This window comes from Plecotus auritus (genome assembly GCF_963455305.1).
Source record: "Plecotus auritus genome assembly, chromosome: 3".
Classification (NCBI taxonomy): Eukaryota; Metazoa; Chordata; class Mammalia; order Chiroptera; family Vespertilionidae; genus Plecotus; species Plecotus auritus.
The window spans coordinates 214527654-214547808 of NC_137772.1; the positions used below are offsets into that span (position 1 = coordinate 214527654).

At 40.5% G+C, this 20155-nt stretch overlaps 1 protein-coding gene across 6 annotated transcripts in view; it reads right to left on the reverse strand.

Annotated features, from left to right (window-relative positions):
- Positions 1 to 20155, reverse strand: part of SLC41A2 (solute carrier family 41 member 2) — a 78469-nt gene that overhangs the window by 32193 nt on the left and 26121 nt on the right. For all 6 annotated transcript variants that reach the window (XM_080662892.1, XM_080662897.1, XM_080662895.1 and 3 more), the window contains 4 exons: positions 19007 to 19114; positions 10876 to 10947; positions 9585 to 9729; positions 5993 to 6139 (listed from right to left, as the gene is read on the reverse strand). In XM_080662892.1, the coding sequence (XP_080519018.1) occupies positions 5993 to 6139; positions 9585 to 9729; positions 10876 to 10947; positions 19007 to 19114 (472 nt within the window). The remainder of the gene's footprint in view (positions 1 to 5992; positions 6140 to 9584; positions 9730 to 10875; positions 10948 to 19006; positions 19115 to 20155) is intronic.

A 20155-nucleotide genomic window follows, 5' to 3' on the forward strand; every position in this document is an offset into this window, starting at 1 on the left:
TAAAATTATGCAAATAAGAAGAAAGAAAAGACAACAATCATTGTGTACAGGTATTTAAGTTACTGGCCCAACTTTAGTTCTTTTTAAATAGCATTTAAAGATTACTATAAATATTTCTCTCCTTTCCGAGTCCAGCTCAGCTAGAGAGCAGTCCGGTTCCTGAGTAGGGGCTGCTGGGGATTGAGAAAATGAAAGAGACAGACACAAATACAGTAGGGAAAGCTGGGACTGGGTGGGACCACTGTCCTCTGAAGGAGAGACAGAGACCCAGAGCCAATACAGCATGTTTATTTTATACAGCAAAAAAAAAACAACAGGAAGTTTTACTAAAGGTCAAGACAAAGGAGATTGTGTGCATTCTCGGGTGGGACCAAGTCATATTCATTCCTGGTGCTTGGCTGGATTTAGATAACAACCCCCCCCCCCTGGTGCCCGGGCTGAAGGTCAAGCTGACAACACTCCTGCCTCTGGCAAGGTGTGTTTCCAGGATGTGGCTCTGCCAAGCCACTGGATTCAGCTGACAATAATTAAAGAAATGCTCATGTGCCTTCCCAAGCACTCTCTACGGATTACTACATGTTGAAAGATTACTATGTGAATGAATAAGTGCCTATTTTCACTTGAAATAGATCTTTTCTAGCCATATATTGCTATTTTAATTTATCTATAGTGATACTAATCTCTAGAAACTCCCTGCTAAGGCAAGATACCCTACCAATATTCCCCTAATACTAAGTCCTCATCAAAAGGATCATTTTTTTGTTATAATATGTTACTGAACATATACTGTGACAAGATCAGACAGATATATTTATCTTCTATTTTCCATGCGTCTACCACTTCCTGAATAACCTCTCCTCACATTAATTTGGTAGCTTTCAAAAGGAATAAAGCATTTGGTGGAGTGCAATTTGCTTAACAACCACTATGGGGTGCTACAAAAATAAAAACAGATTTATCCTCAAGCTTATACCCTATAATGACATTTACACACAAAGCTAATGACTGCCCAAGAGTAAAGAATGTCTTAAGAGAAGTATCAATAAAGTGCAAGGGAAGTCAAAGGAGAAAAGGACTGGAAAATGCAGGTTCTGTGTAACCTTCCTGGAGGGGAGGGGAATGATATAAGAAAGAAGAGAGAAAAACCACAGCTTGTTATGAGAATCAGAAGATGGCTGCGTTTGACTAGAGTCAAGGACACAAGGAAGGGAGGAGCAAGCCAAACCTTGAGAAGGTAAGTTTCTACGGGCTCCAGGAGGCCTAAATGCCAGGCTACTACTTGAAATCCATTCACTGGGAATGAAGACTTACGCAGGGTGACTGCAGAAAATAAAGTCCACAGAAGTAGTAAACAAAGCTCTTGGGCTTGTTTTGCCCCTGCCCTCCCCCCGCAACCCCCCAGAACTGGAAAGGTGAGAAGTGGGGTGGATGACCTATGTTCACCTCAGGTATCAGAAATCAGCAAATTGTATCAGAACTAAAAGAAAGGCAGCACGCTGAATGAATGTCCAGCGAGTCTCAGTACTGTGTATCAAAGCTAAGAGCACATGAGGGGAGCTGTTCCAAGTCATTTCTGAATATCCAAGATTCTAAGTGAGACTTTCTCAATGCCCGGTTCTTGGAGAGCCATATAATATATGGCCTCTATTTATAACCAAAACTTAAAGCTGCCATGAAAACCTCTTTTTGTCTCTAAAGACCGCTAAGTGTTTAACAGAATTCAGGAATTAAACTTTGTTACTAAGAACTGGGCATCTCAGCAGGATGCATGGGGTCTTGGAACTTAAATGTTCAGAATACCACGCATTCTAGGCTTACAACTGCTATCTTATGAGGCCCCCTAGTGCTCACAATGCAGATACTGTAGTAGTTCAAACACTGACACTTCAGAAAAACCTTTATTAAATCAATTATGGAATCAATCAGTAGCTATGATTCTAGTACCAATTCCACTCTGGGATGTGGGGGTTCCCACACCACCAATCAATTCTCAGACACCAGCTGAGTGTCCTACCATTCAACTCAATTTTGACACTATCTACCCACCCAACTCACACACACACACATATACCTTCAGATGCCAGTCCAAGTTCAGGTTGTTACCTGTGTTTCTGGTCAAATGGCTATAAATCAGAGGTTCCCACAACCCCTCTTTGGGTTTGATTAATCTGCTAGAGTGGTTCAGAGGAACATTTTACTTACTAGATTACCAGCTTATTATCTATAATAATAAAAGGTTAATATGCTAATTAGGCCGGACGTCATTCCGCACAAAGCCGGGGCCGGAGGGAAGCCCGGGTCCCACGTGCCTGCGGGCATCCAGAGGGAAGCCTGGGTCCCGGGTGCCAGGGGGAAGCCAGTGCCCGCAGCCAGGAGAAGGCAGGCCTACTCTTGCACGAATTTCATGCATTGGGCCTATAGTCCTATATAATAACAGCCTAATATGCTAAGTGTCCGACTGTTTGTTCGATAGTTGGACTGGTTGCTATAATGCGCACTGACCACAAGAGTGCAGACGCTCCAACCGGTAGGTTAGCTTGCTGCTGGGGGCCGGTCCAGGTGGGCCAAACATGCCCTGGAGCCTTCCCATGGCCCCTCCCCAGCTGGCCAACCTCCCTCGGTCCCTCCCCAGCCTGCCGGGCCCACCAGGACTGGGTGAGATGGGCCAGACACACCCTGGATGAATCCGTGCATTGGGCCTGTTTCGGCCTGATCCCCACAGGCCAGGCCGAGGGACCCCACCAGTTCACAAATCTGTGCACCAGGCCTCTAGTAAAAGAATAAAAAAAATAAAATAAAAGGATATAACTCAGAAACAGCCAGATGGAAGAGATGCATAGGGCAATGTATGGGGAAAGGGCCCATAGCTTCCATGCCTTCTCTAAATATAAAACTCTTCCCAAATCTCTATGTGTTCACCAACCCCAAAGCTCTCTGAGCCCTATCTTTTTGGGGTTTTATAGAGACCTCATTACATATGCATGCGTGATTAAATCATTGGCGACTGGTGAGTGATCCCACCTCCAGCCTCTCTATCCTCCCCAGACATCAGCGATGGGACTGAAAGATCCATCCCTCTACTCTGGGTGGTTCCCCCAGCAACCAACCGGCCCCATCCTTAGGTGCTTTCCAAAAGTCACCTCATTAACATAAACCCAGTAGTGATGAATAGGGGCTGGTTATGAATAACAAGACACCTGTTTCACCTTTTGGCTCTGAAGCAACTCCAGGCATTGAGGACAAGATATTATGACAAAATACTATGACAAAAGATGTTCCCATTGCTCTTATCACTCAGAAAATCCCAAGGGTTTGGGGAGGCTGTGAGTCAGGAACCTTGGACAAAGGCTAAATATATATATGAGAAATATATTCCAAGCACCTGAATGACCAAACATCTATTTCTTATAAATCACATCACTGTAGTAGCCCATTAAAAATAATGTCTTTTTTTTTTTTAAATATATTTTATTGATTTTTTACAGAGAGGAAGGGAGAGGGATGATAGAGAGTTAGAAACATCGACGAGAGAGAAACATCGATCAGCTGCCTCCTGCACACCCCCCACTGGGGATGTGCCCGCAACCAAGGTACATGCCCTTGACTGGAATCGAACCTGGGACCCTTCAGTCCGCAGGCTGACGCTCTATCCACTGAGCCAAACCGGTCAGGGCAATAATATCTTTATTTTTAGGGAAATAAATGATACAGGTGAAATGTAACAAGATCTGATTTTAATTAGTTTAGCTTGAATTGTTTTGAGCCAACTTGCAGAAGACAAGGCCTAAAAAGTCTAAGCAATATTTAATAATAAAATTATTTTTCAAAATTATGGTCTCTGATAACATTCTACTTTGCTTTATTTCTTGATCCAGTTAAACTACTAATGTATCATATATAACATGTGAAAACTGAAGCTTCAGATGACAATACATTATGATTAAGTCATTCATAAGGAGAGTTTATCACTTGTGTAATTTTAGAAAATAAAATTTGAAAAGTCAGCACACATTATTCTCCTCTAAAGTTGATCTATCTTCTGGAATCTTATACTTAGGTCTGTATCATTTATTATGATAACATCTTTCAATGGTATTCTTTATTCTTTTTTTTTTTTTTTTTTTTACCACTGTGGCTTTAATGAAGCAGCTCAGAAATGTGTTAAAATGACTGCATGGTAATTAAGTACCCAAGTCTGCAAATAATGTACCTTTATTTTTTATGTATGTAAGGGAACCCATCCCCAAACCATTACCATCCCTCCATCGCATCCCCAACTCCATTCTCAATGTTCCTGGCCAGACCCATAGAATTTCTGTCCTCTTAATAATATTAGAAAGAAACCCTTCACCCTTTTCTACCCCTCCCTTCTTCCCTCTTCCCGCTTCCTCAGACTGGGGAGTCTTACCTAATTAGTAAGGCTCGGGAAGTGGGAACCAAGCATGCCTAACTCATCCCTTTCCCTTTTGGGATCCAGTCCATTGATGACAGTCTCCCTTCACCAGTCATTAACAGCCTGTTCCTGTAGGGGTGAGGACTACAAGCCGTCAAGCTGCCTGGCTGTGAGTGGGTGGATAACTTTAACACGGTAGGAGGACAACATTAAGTCACATTCTCTAATACTAGCCATAAGCTAATATTTCAATCCCTGACTTCATCCATTTCTAAACTCTGTAATAGTTTAGAGGACAAAAGTATGACCAATTGTCACCCAAGAATATACATTAGAGCAGATTATCCCTTTAAGAACATAACTCTCCTGTTCTATGTTTGTAATTGACTGGGAGAGAAAGGAACTGAGGATTACCCTGAGTATACCTGAATTTGTATCATTCCTTGTGCATTCCACAACAACAAAACAACCCGAGACCTATGGGAGCGAGATCTGACATTTAGGCCGTTAACCGTTTGGTGTCCTTATTCTAGGCAGAAACATATACTCTTCTAAATAAGAAGGCTATTCCTTGAACATATGCATCAGCTCTCACTGAGCATTATTTTTATGGTGCTCACTACAGAATTCGGGTAATTTTATGTGCTAAATGAGGCTTCCCCTGATGTCTCTGAAAGTAGTAGACAACTCCTGCCTTTGTTAGGCTCAAGTCCTTCCTTTAGTTCAAAAACATGTATCTGAGACGCTTCTTCAAACCAAACGTACTTTACACTTACCTAAAGTAAAGCATAAGTCTGTGAAATATCCATGAAAATATATGAGCATATGTGAATAAATGCTCCTGGTTTGGCTTATAAACTATCTTTTTTCCCCCTTGTGGTTTTCTGTTTCAATTTTTTTTAATTTGGCATTTTAAAAAAAAATGAACCACAACCAATTTTCAGCACTAAATCAATTCTCACAAATCATATTCATTCATATTGGTAGTAGTCCCAGAGTATAGATCGCAGTAAACAAGTCCTTAGATTCTATAAATACTCTATCACTGTTATCAGAAATCACATATATAAGATGACTCCAACTTCACACAGTTTTCAAGTTAATTTTCATGGTGATTTTTTTCTTTTAACTGCCAAGCTGGTTTCTGATTGGGGGAAAAAATCACTCGGTTTCAAGCACCACCATAAGCTTATGTTCTGGGACAGTAGTACAATGCACGTATCAGAACACTGTAGGTTGACTCCTCACTGGCTACCCATTTAGAGGAAAGGGCAGAGGTCATAGAACATGACAGACCTGTGTTCAATCTTCCTACCAGTAGGGGGTAACATACATAACCTATATGAGCCTCAGTTTTCTCATCTGAAATTGGAGATGATAATATAGAGTTTTAAACTATTCTATAAGAAAACAAGTATGTAAGAAAAAATATATGAGACCCACAACATAGTACGTGTATAACAAATAGCAGTTATTGTCCTAATCAGTCTCAACCACACTTCTAACACGGATGACGGCCATCACAGATTCATGGCATTGCTATAACAATATTTATTTAAAGAGATTCTGATTAACACATTATAGTTAGTTTCAACTTACCAAGACAGGAGTACAAACCCTGGCTTATCCAAGCCAATATGGCAAGCGTTATAAGGTCACCAAAACTAGCAGCGATGGGTGTGGCAACATTATCAGGATTGATACCAGTCTTCTTTGAACCAACGATAACCCCAACCATGATTATTCCTAGAAGAAAGAACATTCATTACTTTTCTGCTATGATTTTGAAAACAATCAATTGCCCTATATACAAAATACACAGGCTAGACAAACAGCCTATGAATTTCAGTTAGACTGCTTAAACAAGTGACTAACACAAACAAAACATTTGATACTAGTGCTCTGGCAAAATGCCTTTCAAGGAATTCAAAGTGGGGAATCATGGAAGATTCGAGAAGGTCAGTGTTGCGTTTAGACACCTGAAAACCTCCTTTCAAATAAAGTTAAAGCTAAAGTTTCAAATGTAGTAACTTGTATGTCTTAGATGTAATGTATTTGTGTGTATCAAATGCACATATTTTATTTTAACCCTCAAATAATGCATGAAAATATCAAAGAAAGCTAAGTCATATTTATATGCATAGCAACTGGGGAAGAAAACCAATAAAAACAGATTTGTTTACATAGTGATAGCCAGGAATACTTGCTTCCTTTTATTATTTAAAGGTATTGAAATGTTAAGAGGAAGGAAGTAATTGAATTTTGAACATGAGGCCAGAAGCTGTCTTTGTATAGAATACTCTTGCAATCAAAGTTTGTGTCTAGGAACCTACAGCTAAAGAACAGAAGCTGAAAATGTGACTGTGTACTTACACTTTTAAGTCCTTACCTTCCTGAATCACAGAAATGGGAGAAAAATGATAATGTTTATATCCACATCTAATTGTATAGATTTTCTCATGCCAACACACTCATTCGAAGGATGGTGACAATTTAAGATTAGTTTACTTATGTGCTAAAAAAACGTAAAATTTCTGTCTTGCTTCAAAATAATGTCTCATATCTTATATTCTGGAGGCTTTTTCAATCTATGGACTTACTACCTTTCCCATAATACCAATGAAGAACAAAAAAAGCAACAGCAGAAAAAAATTTTAAATGTATTATGCAATAATCAATCAAGATGTGATCATGCAGAATACTTTTTTCAAAATCAGCACATTTAAAGATCTATATGGAAAGTTCTATAACAGAATGCCATCTATATAATTTCAGCTGAAAAAAAATATTTTGCCATTTGGACCAACGGAAAGAACTGGGAGTCATCAAACAGGTTTTAATTCTGCTTCTTCTGTGAACAGGCTGATGAAAATTAGACAAGTCAACTTACTTGAGTCAGTTTTCTCACCTACAAACGGTGGTTAGTAGTATCTGTTCTACATATACTAATTGGGTTATAAAGGTCAAGTTATCAAAAAATTGGAACATATATTGTTCAAAGTAAGAAGCATTGAACATATATTTTTTAAATTGGAATTTTTATGGTTTTGAAAATTCTAGGCAATACACACATGTGCTAGACTGAGATTTTTTAATAATTCTCTCTATATGAAACAAAATTAGAAAGAAAACAGAAGCAAAAGAGCCTAAATAGAATGCTAATGCTTTAACATTTCTTTAACCAGAAATAAATTTTCTAATAGCTTCACTTCACTCTCCTTTGGTCAGTGTTGACGCTACTCAGTTCTAGTATTTCTATGCACAGGCACAGACCGCTTAACGACAGGGATACATTCTGAGAAAGGCAATGTTAGGCCATTTCGTCATTGTGCGAACATCATACAGAATGTACGTGTACAAACCTAGATGGTATAGCCTACTGCACACGGAGGCTATATGGTATAGCCTATTGCTCCTAGGCTACAAGCCTGTACATCATGTTACAGTACAACACAACATGAGATTAAATCGAGCACCAGAGAAAAGGATGCCGTTGAAACACGGTAAACATTAGATGTATGAGACTGCTGCCCAAGAAACACATCATACTGTTGTACAGTAACTTTTTATAAGTAGAAAGAGTAAACTCTAAAATAATGACAAAGAATACAGTAAATACAAAAACCAGTAACATAATAGTCTATTATCATTATCAAGTATTATGTACTGGACATAATTGTATATGCTATACTTTTATTTTTTTAAGTGTATTTTTATTGATTTCAGAGAGGAAGGAAGAGGGAGAGATAGAAACATCAATGATGAGAGAGAATCACTTTTCAGCTGCCTCCTTTACGCCCCCTACTGGGGATTGACCTGCAACCTGGGCATGTGCCCTGACTGGGAATCAAACCATGACCTCCTGGTTCATAGGTTGACACTCAACCACTGAGCCACACCAGCCAGGCTGTGCTATACTTGCATATGATTGGCAGCACAGTAGGTTTGTTTACTTCAGCATTACACAGACATGCGTTGTGCTAAAACATTACAATGACCATGACATCACTTGGCAGTAGGAATTTTTCAGCTCTATGATAATCTTAGGGACCACCGCTGGATATGTGGCCCATTACCGACCGAAATACCATTAAGCAGTGCATGACTGTCTAGACCAGAAACTACTCCTGATACAATTAAGTAGCAAAACAAAATGTTTGAAAATATTTTAGAAGCTTTTTTTAAAATCTATTTTTATTGATTTCAGAGAGAGGAGGGCGGAGAGAGGGAAAGAGAGATAGAAACATCAATGAGAGAAACACTGAACAACTGCCTCTTGCACGTCCCCTACTAGGCATCGAGCCCACAGCCCAGGCACATGCGCTGCCTGGGAATCAAATCAGTGACCTCCTGGTGTATGGGACACAATATTCAATGAACTGAGCCACACCGCTGGGCAAGAAGTCAAGTCTTAATTACAATTAAATTCTCTAAGTTCTGGGGAAGAACCTAGCCAAAAAGTTAGCTTCATTATACGATCACCTAGCAAGAGAATCTTCTTTTGAACTTCGCTGGTGATGTAAGGGTGAAAAGATGATGATTATAAAATAAAAAGAACCAAGTCTTTATGATTATGAGTCCATAAATAATCTAGTTATCCAGTGTGAAGTTCATATTAATTAATAAATATTTTAAAAATGATATCCCAACTGAAAATTTCTAATGTAGTTAGCTTTTACAACTTCTGGCTCTCTCAAATCCAAACAGCCAACAATCTGCTATGTTAAGCTTACGGCTATATTTGTATTGCCACAGAGACAGTGCAGAGTTTTTCTTTGAAATCTGAAACTTGAAAAAACTTCAACAGAGAGACTGCTTTTGGAACTCAGGATTCTTGGAATCCTTGTTACTCAACGGACAAGCCAGTAAAATCCTCAGCATGATTTTCCAGAAAGGAGTTTCTCAATTAAGTTAACTTAACAGAAACAAACGAGTAACTCAGCTATTCTCCTGATCTTGTTTGGCAACTGTACCAGGGTACCAAAGGCCAGGAGACAACTCCAAAAGCCTGTTCTGCACTCAGGTTTACAGGTAATAAATATAAATATATCTGAAATAAGATATTTTTAAAGTCTGTAGACAACTTTTTGATTTTTTTTTATTATGAACACATACCACTTAAATAACAATAGGCATGATATTGGGAAATGAAAGTAAAAGACTACGAGTAGGCGCTTGTGAATGTTCTTACCCTGCAGAAGAGAGGCGATGAAGGCAGTTGCTACACTGCTAGAGCACAACAGTATGGAGTGATCAAGGTAGTATTTCCCCTCTGGAATCCAGCCCAATATAACTGCCGCCACGGCTGCTAGAAAACCGACCACTGTTGCTTGAACCTAAAAATTTTTTTTCATAAAATTCAATGGAATTATTCATTTCGCAAACACACCTGTAAGCCTGATTACATAAATGTGCATAGAAGTCAGAGGAAAGTACTGCTACTAGTAATTGAGCTGCCTTTTAGAGAAGCTACTGTATTTTACTTTTAATATTCTCTAAGGCGGTGGGTTCTCAAGCTGCCCAGGTATGGAATAGGGTCCAGGGATCTGTTTTTAACAAGCATCTCAAGTGACTTTCATGATGTAATCCACAGATCATCTAAGAAAATACCGACTTTAGGGCTGAAAAGTACACAACCCACAGAAGTTAAGTCTGACGCCAGAGGCAGTGTTGGCAAGAGACTGGATTTTATAATCCAACGATAAGAGTTTGACCACTGGCTACACCACTTACTTAATCTTGCGGCAAATTATTCAAATTCATTTAGTCAACAACTATTAATTTAGCGTCTATTATGTACCAGGCACTATGCTTGGTGTTGGGCTACAACAGTGGTCAAAACAGGTTTATTCCCTGCTCTTAAAGAGCTTTGGTTGGTGGACATTAAACAATAACCTTACATGTAATCACAATCATGATTAATGCTATACAAACTTTAGTTCCTGCCCAGTCGGTGTGGCTCAGTGGTTGGGTGTCAATCTATGAACCAGGAGCTCACAGTATGATTCCCGATCAGGGCACATGCCTGGGTTGTGGGCTCAATCCCCAGTAGGGGGCATGCAGGAGTCAGCCAAGATGATTCTCTCTCCTCATTAATGTTTCAATATCCCTCTCCCCCTCCCTTCCTCTCTGAAATCAATAAAAATATCGTTTTTTAAAATGTGTATATTTTTGGGGGACATCCTATATTTGTACAAATATTAACTCAAACTCTGGCTCTCTTATACACTTATGACAGAAAATATTTTGTATATTTATATTATATATTTTTCATATTTAGAAGTACACAATTTCTAAAGAAAGAAAACTTTCAAAATCATTGATACTCATTTATTCTATCCCTTTTTCACAGTACTAAATTATCACTTGGGGCCCCCTGAAACAATTAAACGGTAGACTTAACTAAAATTTATTTCATTCTTACAGGTAATAACCACGCTCTGTAAACCCAAGATCTATAAATAAATATGTGTATCACTTACCTGTTTTAAAGCCAAGTTGCCAATTATTAGGTTCCACTTTTCAATGGGTGAATCCATCTTCCCAATATTTACCTGTTAAGGTGGATATTTTCAGGTATCACTGAATAAGCTATATGCTCTCTATTCTATTTAAACAGCATATAAAGTCTTAAAACCAAAGATAATTCTTTAGTAAATCTGATGAGCTCACATTGCACTTTAAATATAATTCTGAGCTCACTACCAGTCTTACATCTCACATTCAGCTTGCCTGAGATGTTTCAGAAAATTTTTTTAGTTTAATTACTAGCTCACACGTGGACTAGCTAATACTACCCACCTTCCCAGTGGTGTTATTTTACAACTAACACCATCAAGAGCATCCTAACATGCCAAATTTTATGTATGTACGCCCAATATAAATACATAATTTTCAGTTGCTGGCATATAATTTCACATCATGAAACTAATATAATTTGAAGAATTATTGACCAAAAAACCCAGATATAAATGACTCATTCATATGAACATAGTTTATATTTGAGTCATGACTAACACTGTTAATAATAAAAAAATTCATTCAGTTCAATATGAATTTTGATCATGTATCTCACTATTAAAGTTTATACCTCTTTCTGCTAAATGGAAGAATGCACTCCAAAAAATATTATTATTCACATATTTTATTATGCTATAAGCCAAATCATACTTATCAACCACTTAGGATTCATAAAATGTATATCCAAATCTGACAAGTTTTTTAATGCAGTGTTTTGGAAAACAATGAGCAATCGTTATTAAAAGTACTATACGGAGCCAGGTTTCAATGATTCATCATCTGCTTGGTCACAGGAGATAGGTGAAAGGGTAAAGTGGAAAATATATAAGGGTATTATATACTTACTAGGGGACCAGTGCACGAATTCGTGCACCTTGATAGGAACTGTGGGCCGCAAGGCTGCGGTGGGCACAGGGCGGATCTCAGCCCATCCTCTGCAACCCCACCCGGCCCCTCCCGCCACAGCCCCCTGGTCCCCTGTCTGCTGGCAGCCCCACTCCCATCACTGCTCCCACGCGCTGATGGCACTGGCCCTGCTCACACCCACTGATGGTGCAGAGCTATTGGGGCTGACACCAGCAGCGGGTACAAGGGGCAGCTGCTGCCCCGATCACCCCTCAGGAGCAGGGGGAGGTGGAGAAGCCTTCAGGGGCAATCAGGGCCGGCAGCTGCTGCTCGCACCCACTGATGGTGCAGAGCTATTGGGGCTGACACCAGCAGCAGGTACAAGGGGCAGCTGCTGCCCCGATCACCCCTCAGGAGCAGGAGGAGGTGGAGAAGCCCTCAGGGGCGATCAGGGCCGGCAGCTGCTGCTCGCACCCACTGATGGAGCTGAGTGATCGGGACCGGCACAGGTAGCGGGTGCAAGCAGCGGGCGGGACCATGGTGCATGGGAGCAAAGAATTTTCAGTAATTACCAGAGGCTTGCCCCAATGACAGCGACCGGCACCCTGCCTTGGTCTGGTGCCCCCATTCACCTGCTCCACCATCCCGCCGTGGCCAATGCCTGCTATGTTCCGCACATGCCCCCTGGTGGTCAGCGCACGTCATAGTGACCAGTTGTTCGGTTGTTCCACCGTTTGGTCTATTTGCATATTAGCCTTTCATTATATAGGATGGGTAGCTTTAACTATGGTCAAACTGGCTTCAGACCATTCGGTTACGTGCTACATCAACCTTTCCTGTATCAATCTAGAAAACAGATCCTGTTGTCTAACTTCACTCTGGACTCTAGTCTCAAAGTATCCAGCAAATGCAAATATTATTTCTCAGTGTTTTGGAGTAATTATTCATCCTGTCTTAATTTGTATACTTCCTTTCTAAGCTTGGAAATCTAAATTATTAATATCATTATTTGAAACTTTAATTTTTCTTTGTTTTATAAGTTTTACAATTTGAATTGACTAATTTAACATTATTAGGGATAGAGGTTCTGCCAACTTCTTCATATCCCTCCACTGAAATGTAAGTTCAATGAGGGCAGGATCCTTTCCTGTTTTGTATGTTGCTGGTTTCCTAGCACACAGAGCAGTGCTTGGCATATAGCAAAGATTCAAAAGCATTTTTAAGCCCTGGTTGGTTTGGCTCAGTGGACAGAGCGTCAGCCTGTGGACTGAAGGGTCCCAGGTTTGATTCCGGCCAGGGTCACATGCCCGGGTTGTGGGCTCAATCGCCAGTAGGGGGCGTGCAGGAGGCAGCCAATCAATGATTCTCTCATCATTGATGTTTCTATCTTTCTCTCCCTCTCCCTTCCTCTCTGAAATCAATAAAAATATATTTTAAAAATGTATCTTTTTAAATTAATTAAAAAGGCAGAATGTTATAAAATAATTTCAGAAAATCAAGAGTTCTCTGAGTAGAGATTCAAGGCAACAGAAGTGAATTTTGCCTATAGAGGAAAAGTGCTTATCAAATTGTGTTAGGCAATTTGCTTCTGGGAAATAGTTTCACAGGCTTTTTTAAAAATACTATTTTAGGACAATGGATACCATTTTTACTCATTTATATCTAGCATTCAGAAGCAGGAAATTTCAGACCTCAGGTAATAGCACCCAACAATTTGTAGAACTACTGTACTTGGCTTATTTTCCAATTACATACTACTGTTATGTATCTATAATAATATCTACTATAATAAATATCTACTGTTGAAAAGATAAAAATCCAGGAAAAATACTCAATATTTTTAAGCATCACCTGAGAATATGTTTTTATTGATTTTTAGAGAGAGGAACGGGGAGAGAGAGAAACATCAATTGACTGGTTGCCTCCTGTACTTGCCCTGACCGGGGCTGAAACCCACAACCTTTTTGGTGTATGCTTTATAGAGTAACAAGTTTTAAGCACAATTAACCTTCAACAGAGTGAGGTAATAGACTACATCTGATATTTTATGTTTTAAGTTCGCTATCTTTATACTTTCCCCAGGCCTTCCTTATAATCCTATAAGCTCATTTATCCTGATTCTCCTGCAGATAATCATAAAAATGAGAAAAGACCTTTTAATTGGGCAAAAAGATTAAAATAATCATAGATTGACCTTCTAAACCTATAATGACTTTTACTCCTTTAACAAGTGAAAATTAAAACTACATTGGAAAACTGTGAAATTTCTTAAAGATTTTTTGCACATAGTTGAAAAGCCCGATTTTCAAACAGTGCTTGTTTTAAGTTTAACAAATAATTACTCTTCCCTCAGGGAGTGCAATTAGGAATCAGCTACAGCAGTCTCAATTACACAACAGGCAACTAAGTTAAGGTTGTGGCAGGTGGGGCGTAAGAGAAAGGGAAGCGGGGTTTCATTGTAGGAACTGACAGTCCAGCTGGAGAGGGGAGGCACGAGGTGACTGGCAATGTTCGTAAACTGATAAGAAATATCGGTAAAAGGGAATGATTGGAGTAAGAGAAAGTCATGAGTTTGGTTTTGAATGTAGTGAGTGGTGCAGACACTTGAAAATTCAGCTCTGGAGGTCAGGAAAGAGACTAGAGACACGGGGCTGAGCCACGTGCAAACAGTGTTGGATTAAATGAAATTACTGACAGAGAACACGTAGAACAAAGTACTAAAACCTTCAGAAAATCTCAAATCAAGAGGATGAGCAAAGAAAAAGAGACCAAAAAAGTAGACTGAGAAGCAGCAATGAAAGAGGTGGAAGAAAGAGGAGAGTGTGGGGTCCCAAAGTTGAGGATAATAAAATTTTCAAGTAGAGAATTGCCAGTGAAGAGTCCATGGGAGGTGAGACTTTGGGGATTTTGCTATTAGGAAGTCATTAATCTGGGATGTGAGGGTGACCCCATTGATTGCCATGGTTGATTCAGCTCATCTGGCTGGCTAAGCAGGTGTCCCCTTCCTCCGTCACCAATCTATATGCTGTCTCTGGAAGCTACACGCTCAGTCAAAGAGGACAACCTTCCCTCAAGAGAAGAGGACTTGTCTTCAGTCAAGGGTATTCGAGTAGCTGCCCTCCCCTGCTAGAACCTCCAAACAAGGTCACAGAAAGTCATTAACCGGTAGTTGCTCTAACGGTGGACAGAGTATCAAAACTGGACTACAGCTGACAATGACTCTCCAGCATTCTATAAGAATCATAGTACTAGGAGAAACCAAGATGGCAGCATAGGTAAACACCTAAACTGCTGCCTCGCACAACAATATCAAAACTACAACTAAAAGACAAAACGGACACCATCCAGAACCACAGGAAAGCTGGCTGAGTGGAAATTCTACAACTAGAAGGAAAGAGGAAAGCACATTGAGAATCAGAGGAGCTGCAAAAGGCTGAGGTATGGAGACGCGCGCTCGGGCGGCTGAGTGCACAGGCGGCTGAGTGCGCGGCTGAGTGCGCGGCTGACTTTCTAAAGTAGGAGGGAGACGGAAGCTACCAACGGCGCTGAACTCCAGTTCTGGGCGAGTTTCTGGGAACCCAGACTCATTCGGGGAGAAACTGCACTGTCTGGCAGTGGACGAACTCGAGGGTGGCTTTCTCTCAGAGGTGCTTACAGTGATTACCGAGGGACACTGAGACCCAGGGGCCTCTTAGGGCAGGGCTGATGGGAAGCCAAGGCTGTCTGCTCCACCCTGAGACTCCGCCCCATCCAAGCTGAGCACAGAGGCTTTTGCAATTTTGCAAGTCTTGTCTCATAAGGGTGTCTCCAGCTCAGAAGTTCTCCCAGCATAGACACAGCTGATCCTCACAGCCAGTTGGCCTGGAGGTCAATTCCTCCCAGTGATACCAACAACAATCAAGACTTAACTATAACAAGGCTGTGCACACAGTCCACAAAGGGGTGCGCCAAAAGTGTCCACCTCAGGTAACTGGGGGAGGCTGAGCCACTGTGCCCTAGAGGACACCTACCACACAAAGCTACTCTACCAACTCAGGGAAGCAGCGAAAATGCAGAGACAAAGAAACAGATCACAAATGAAAGAAATGGAGGAAAGCAAATGACTGGATATAGAGTTCAAAACCACAGTTATAAGGTTTTTCAAGATTTCCTAGAAAAGGCTGATAAATTTAACAAGACCTTCGAGGATATGAAAAAGGACCAACTAGAAATTAAACATACACTGACTGAAATAAAAAATATTATACAGAGACCCAACAGCAGACTAGAGGACCGCAAGAATCAAGTCAAAGATTTGAAATACAAAGAAGCAAAAAACACTCAACCGGAAAAGCAAAAAGAAAAAAGAATCCAAAAATTTGAAGATAGTGTAAGGAGCCTCTGGGACAACCTCAAGCGTACCAACATCAGAATTATGGGGGTGCCAGAAGAAGAGAGAGAGCAAGATACTGAAAACCTATTGGAAGAAATAATGACAGAAAACTTCCCCCACCTGGTGAAAGAATTTACAAGTCCAGGAAGCACACAGAACCCCAAACAAAAGAAATCCAAAGAGGACCACACCAAGACACATCATAATTAAAATGCCAAGAGCAAAAGACAAAGAGAGAATATTAAAAGCAGCAAGAGAAAAACAGTTAATTACCTACAAGGGAGCACCCATACGATTGTCAGCTGATTTCTCAATAGAAACTATGCAGGCCAGACGGGAGTGGCAAGAAATATTCAAAGTGATGAATAGCAAGAACTTACAACCAAGATTACTCTACCCAGCAAAGCTATCATTCAGAATTGAAGGGCAGATAAAGAGCTTCACAGATAAGAAAAAGCTAAAGGAGTTCATCACCACCAAACCAGTATTATATGAAATGCTGAAAGGTATTCTTTAAGAAGAGGAAGAAGAAGAAAAAGGTAGAGATAAAAATTATGAACAACAAATACATGTGAATCTAAAAATCAAGTGAATAAAATATCTGATGAACAGAATAAACTGGTGAATATAATAGAATCAGGGGCATAGAAAGGGAGTGGACTGACAATTCTCAGGGGGAAGGGGTATGGGGGGCACGGGAAGAGACTGGACAAAAATCGTACACCTATGGATGAGGACAGTGGGGGGGAGGTAAGGGCAGAGGGTGGGGTGGGAACCGGGTGGAGGGGAGCTATGGGGGGAAAAAAGAGGAACAATTGTAATAATCTGAACAATAAAGATTTATTAAATTTAAAAAAAAGAATCGTACTACTCTGCCTAGCAAACAAGACCATTCTCTAAGCACGTCAAACACCATAAACTAGATGAATATACCATGATAACAAAGCTTAAAGCCACAAGTGACTGGTTTTCCATTTACTAATATGTTTACTTTACTCATCTCAAATCAAGAAAAAATTTCAAGTGGCTACTCCTGGTCTTTTAGCTAATTCATCAGCCAATTCTGTCATCTCTCTCTGAAAATGAGTTCTGGATTCCAACAGGTCTCGCTACAACCGCTGTTACCACCCTGATCCAAGCCAACATTATCTCAATTTGTCTGCCTGCTTCAGACCTTGGCCCCCTGTAGTCCTGACTCAACACAACAGTCAAAATAATCTGTAAAAAATATCTATCAGATCACATCATTCCTTTGTTCAAAATCTTCCACAATGGCTTCCCATTTCACACAAGAACCAAAGTCCTTGAAACAGCTGGTAAGGTAATCTCATCCCCTGTGACTTATCCCCTCGCTCACTTGGTCCCAGCCCTACTGGCCTCTGTGCTGTTCATCCAACACAGTGGTTCTCAGATTTTGGATGTGCATCAGAATCGCCTGGGAAGCCTGTTAAAATACAGACTGCTGAACCCAACACCCATAATTTCTGATACAGCAGCTTTGGAGTGAGGCCAAGAATTTGCATTTCTAACAAGTAGCTGACACTGCTGATCAGAAGAACACACTTTGAGAACCACTGGTCTAACATAACAACAACAGTCCTGCCTCTGACCTTTGGCACTGCCTGGAACATCTCTATCTCAAAGAGCCTCAAGAAATAAACGTTAACAAATGAGTACATGGAAAAAGTAGTGGCTCATGGCAACAAGCTAAGAAAACACGGATTGTGCATCAAGTCTATGGTGTCTTAATTGCTCAGAGAACTGAATAATTCCTTCAGTTTATGACTCAGATATCTTATGATCAGTGACACAATCCTTGACCTATGGAAGGCAGCAACGTCACCCTGCCTCCCCAAAGAAAGGCCCAACTAGATCACTCTCAGTGAAGGCTACGACGGATACACTAAGCTTCTAATCAGCTTTGGAGTTCTCTCTTAAATATGAACACACAAACAGACATGACCATACGTTTGAGGAAAATATCTAATATAAAATACAGATGCCAAAACAACTAAAGTTCAAATTAAAAAATAAATAATAAATTCAGCTCAATCGGTGTGGCTCATGCAGGAGGCAGCTGATCAATCATGGATGTTTTTATCTCTCCCTCTCACATCATTGAGGTTTCTATCTCTCCCTCTCCTTTCTTCCCTCTGAAATCAATAAAAACCTTTTTTCAAAAAGAGTGAACTCACCTTTACTCAGTTTTAATGGTAATGCGATCAAATTAAACAACATTTAATTTGCAGCATATTCCTTTTTTAACCATAGTCCCTACACTATGGCCTATTTCAAAACTAATGTTTTATTATTTGAATCTAAACGAATGCTGGATAATGCTTGAGAATGTTGCTTTTAGACATATTTTCTTTTGAGGTAAACTAGCCAAAATTTCCACTTTTCTGCAAAGTTACCAAGTTGCATAATGCTTGTATGCTTAACTGTATTTATCAGAACAAAGTTCATTTTCCAACACAATGAAACTAAAGCCACCTTTCAACTCTTATCCTAATAACTTTCTTCTCCCTTAAAGGTTGCCACTTTTGTTTTTCAAGACCGCTTCTTTACTCCCTTCTCCTGCCAAAAAGCCTCTTGAATCTGGTTCTACCGAGGTGACCCACCAGTTCTTAAAACATAATGCACGCATATTGCTGTATACTACTGCTTCTCAGGATAAGGAGGGCCTGTAATTTTCAGATCAGACAACCCCGAGGACACTCCGGGTATCCAATCAAGCAGAAATACTTAGCATAGCCCTGAGGTCTAGAAATGCATCCAATAGACAGGGGAAAAAAAATGTTTCCTGATACAGGTTCTCCATAACAGATGGAAACAGCATAAGTAACATACATACTTTGAGGAAGGGAAAAACTTACTGCAGTGGATAATCTAGATGCCAACGTCATTTCCAAGTTCCCTTTGAGACCAAGTAGTGCAGGAACTAAAATGAAAACTTCTGTTACTTTTTTGAACACCTCCCAGTGCTGTAAGAAAAACAAAAATAGAATTTGCTGACACTTAAAAACAACACATTTTAGAACAAAGACATTTCTAAAAAATCTCAGCCTTTTTCCCCAATGTTGCATTTGCATTTTTATTGACAACACAGGTCATTTAATCAGTGAACATTTAGCTTAACCCCATTCTCCATAGCTCTGAAGCCTTGAGTTACTTTAGAAGCTCCAGTTAAGAGTTGGGAGTGATAGCTGATAGTCACTACATCCCAGAATATATCTAGCTTACTACACACTCTACCCTTTAAGTTTACTTTATCCCTTTTTGATGGCAAAAGTTAGTGTAACTCATGGTTAAGAGCACAGACTCAAGAACCAGGTAACATGGGTTTGAATCTTGGTTCCAACACTAATTACAACAACCCCACAGGAAAACTGCATTAATAATATTATCTAATTATAATAATCCTATATAATAAATGGTAATATGCAAACTGACCGAACGGTGGAACGACTGGTCACTATGATGCGCACTGACCACCAGGGGGCAGATGCTCAATGCAGGAGCTGCCCCCTAGTGCCTCTTGGCAGCACTAAGGATGTCCCGGGGAGCGGGCCTAAGCCACCAGTTGGACACCCCCCAAGGGCTCCTGGACTGCAAAAGGGCGCAGGCCGGGCTGAGGGACCCCCACTCCCTGAAGTGCACGAATGTCGAATGTCATGCACAGGGCCTCTAGTGAAGAAATAAAGATTCAGAGAGGTTAAATGATTTTCCCAAGGTCAAAAAATGAGACTCAGAATTGACCTCAGGAGTTCTGAGTCATCCATGTTCTGTCCCAATTTGAGGTTTTGAAGCAAAAGGTTGCAGAGCATCTATAATAACAAAAGCATAATATGCTAATTAGACCGGATGTCCTTCTGGATGACCTTCCAGATGAAGCCAGGGCTGTGAGGGCTGAGGCAGCTGCCTCAGCAGGCGGTGCCTGAGGCAGAGGAGGCAGCCGCTGTGGCAGGGATGGGGGGGGGGGGGAGCCCAAGGCACAGGAGGCAGCCACCGAGGCACCGGGCGCC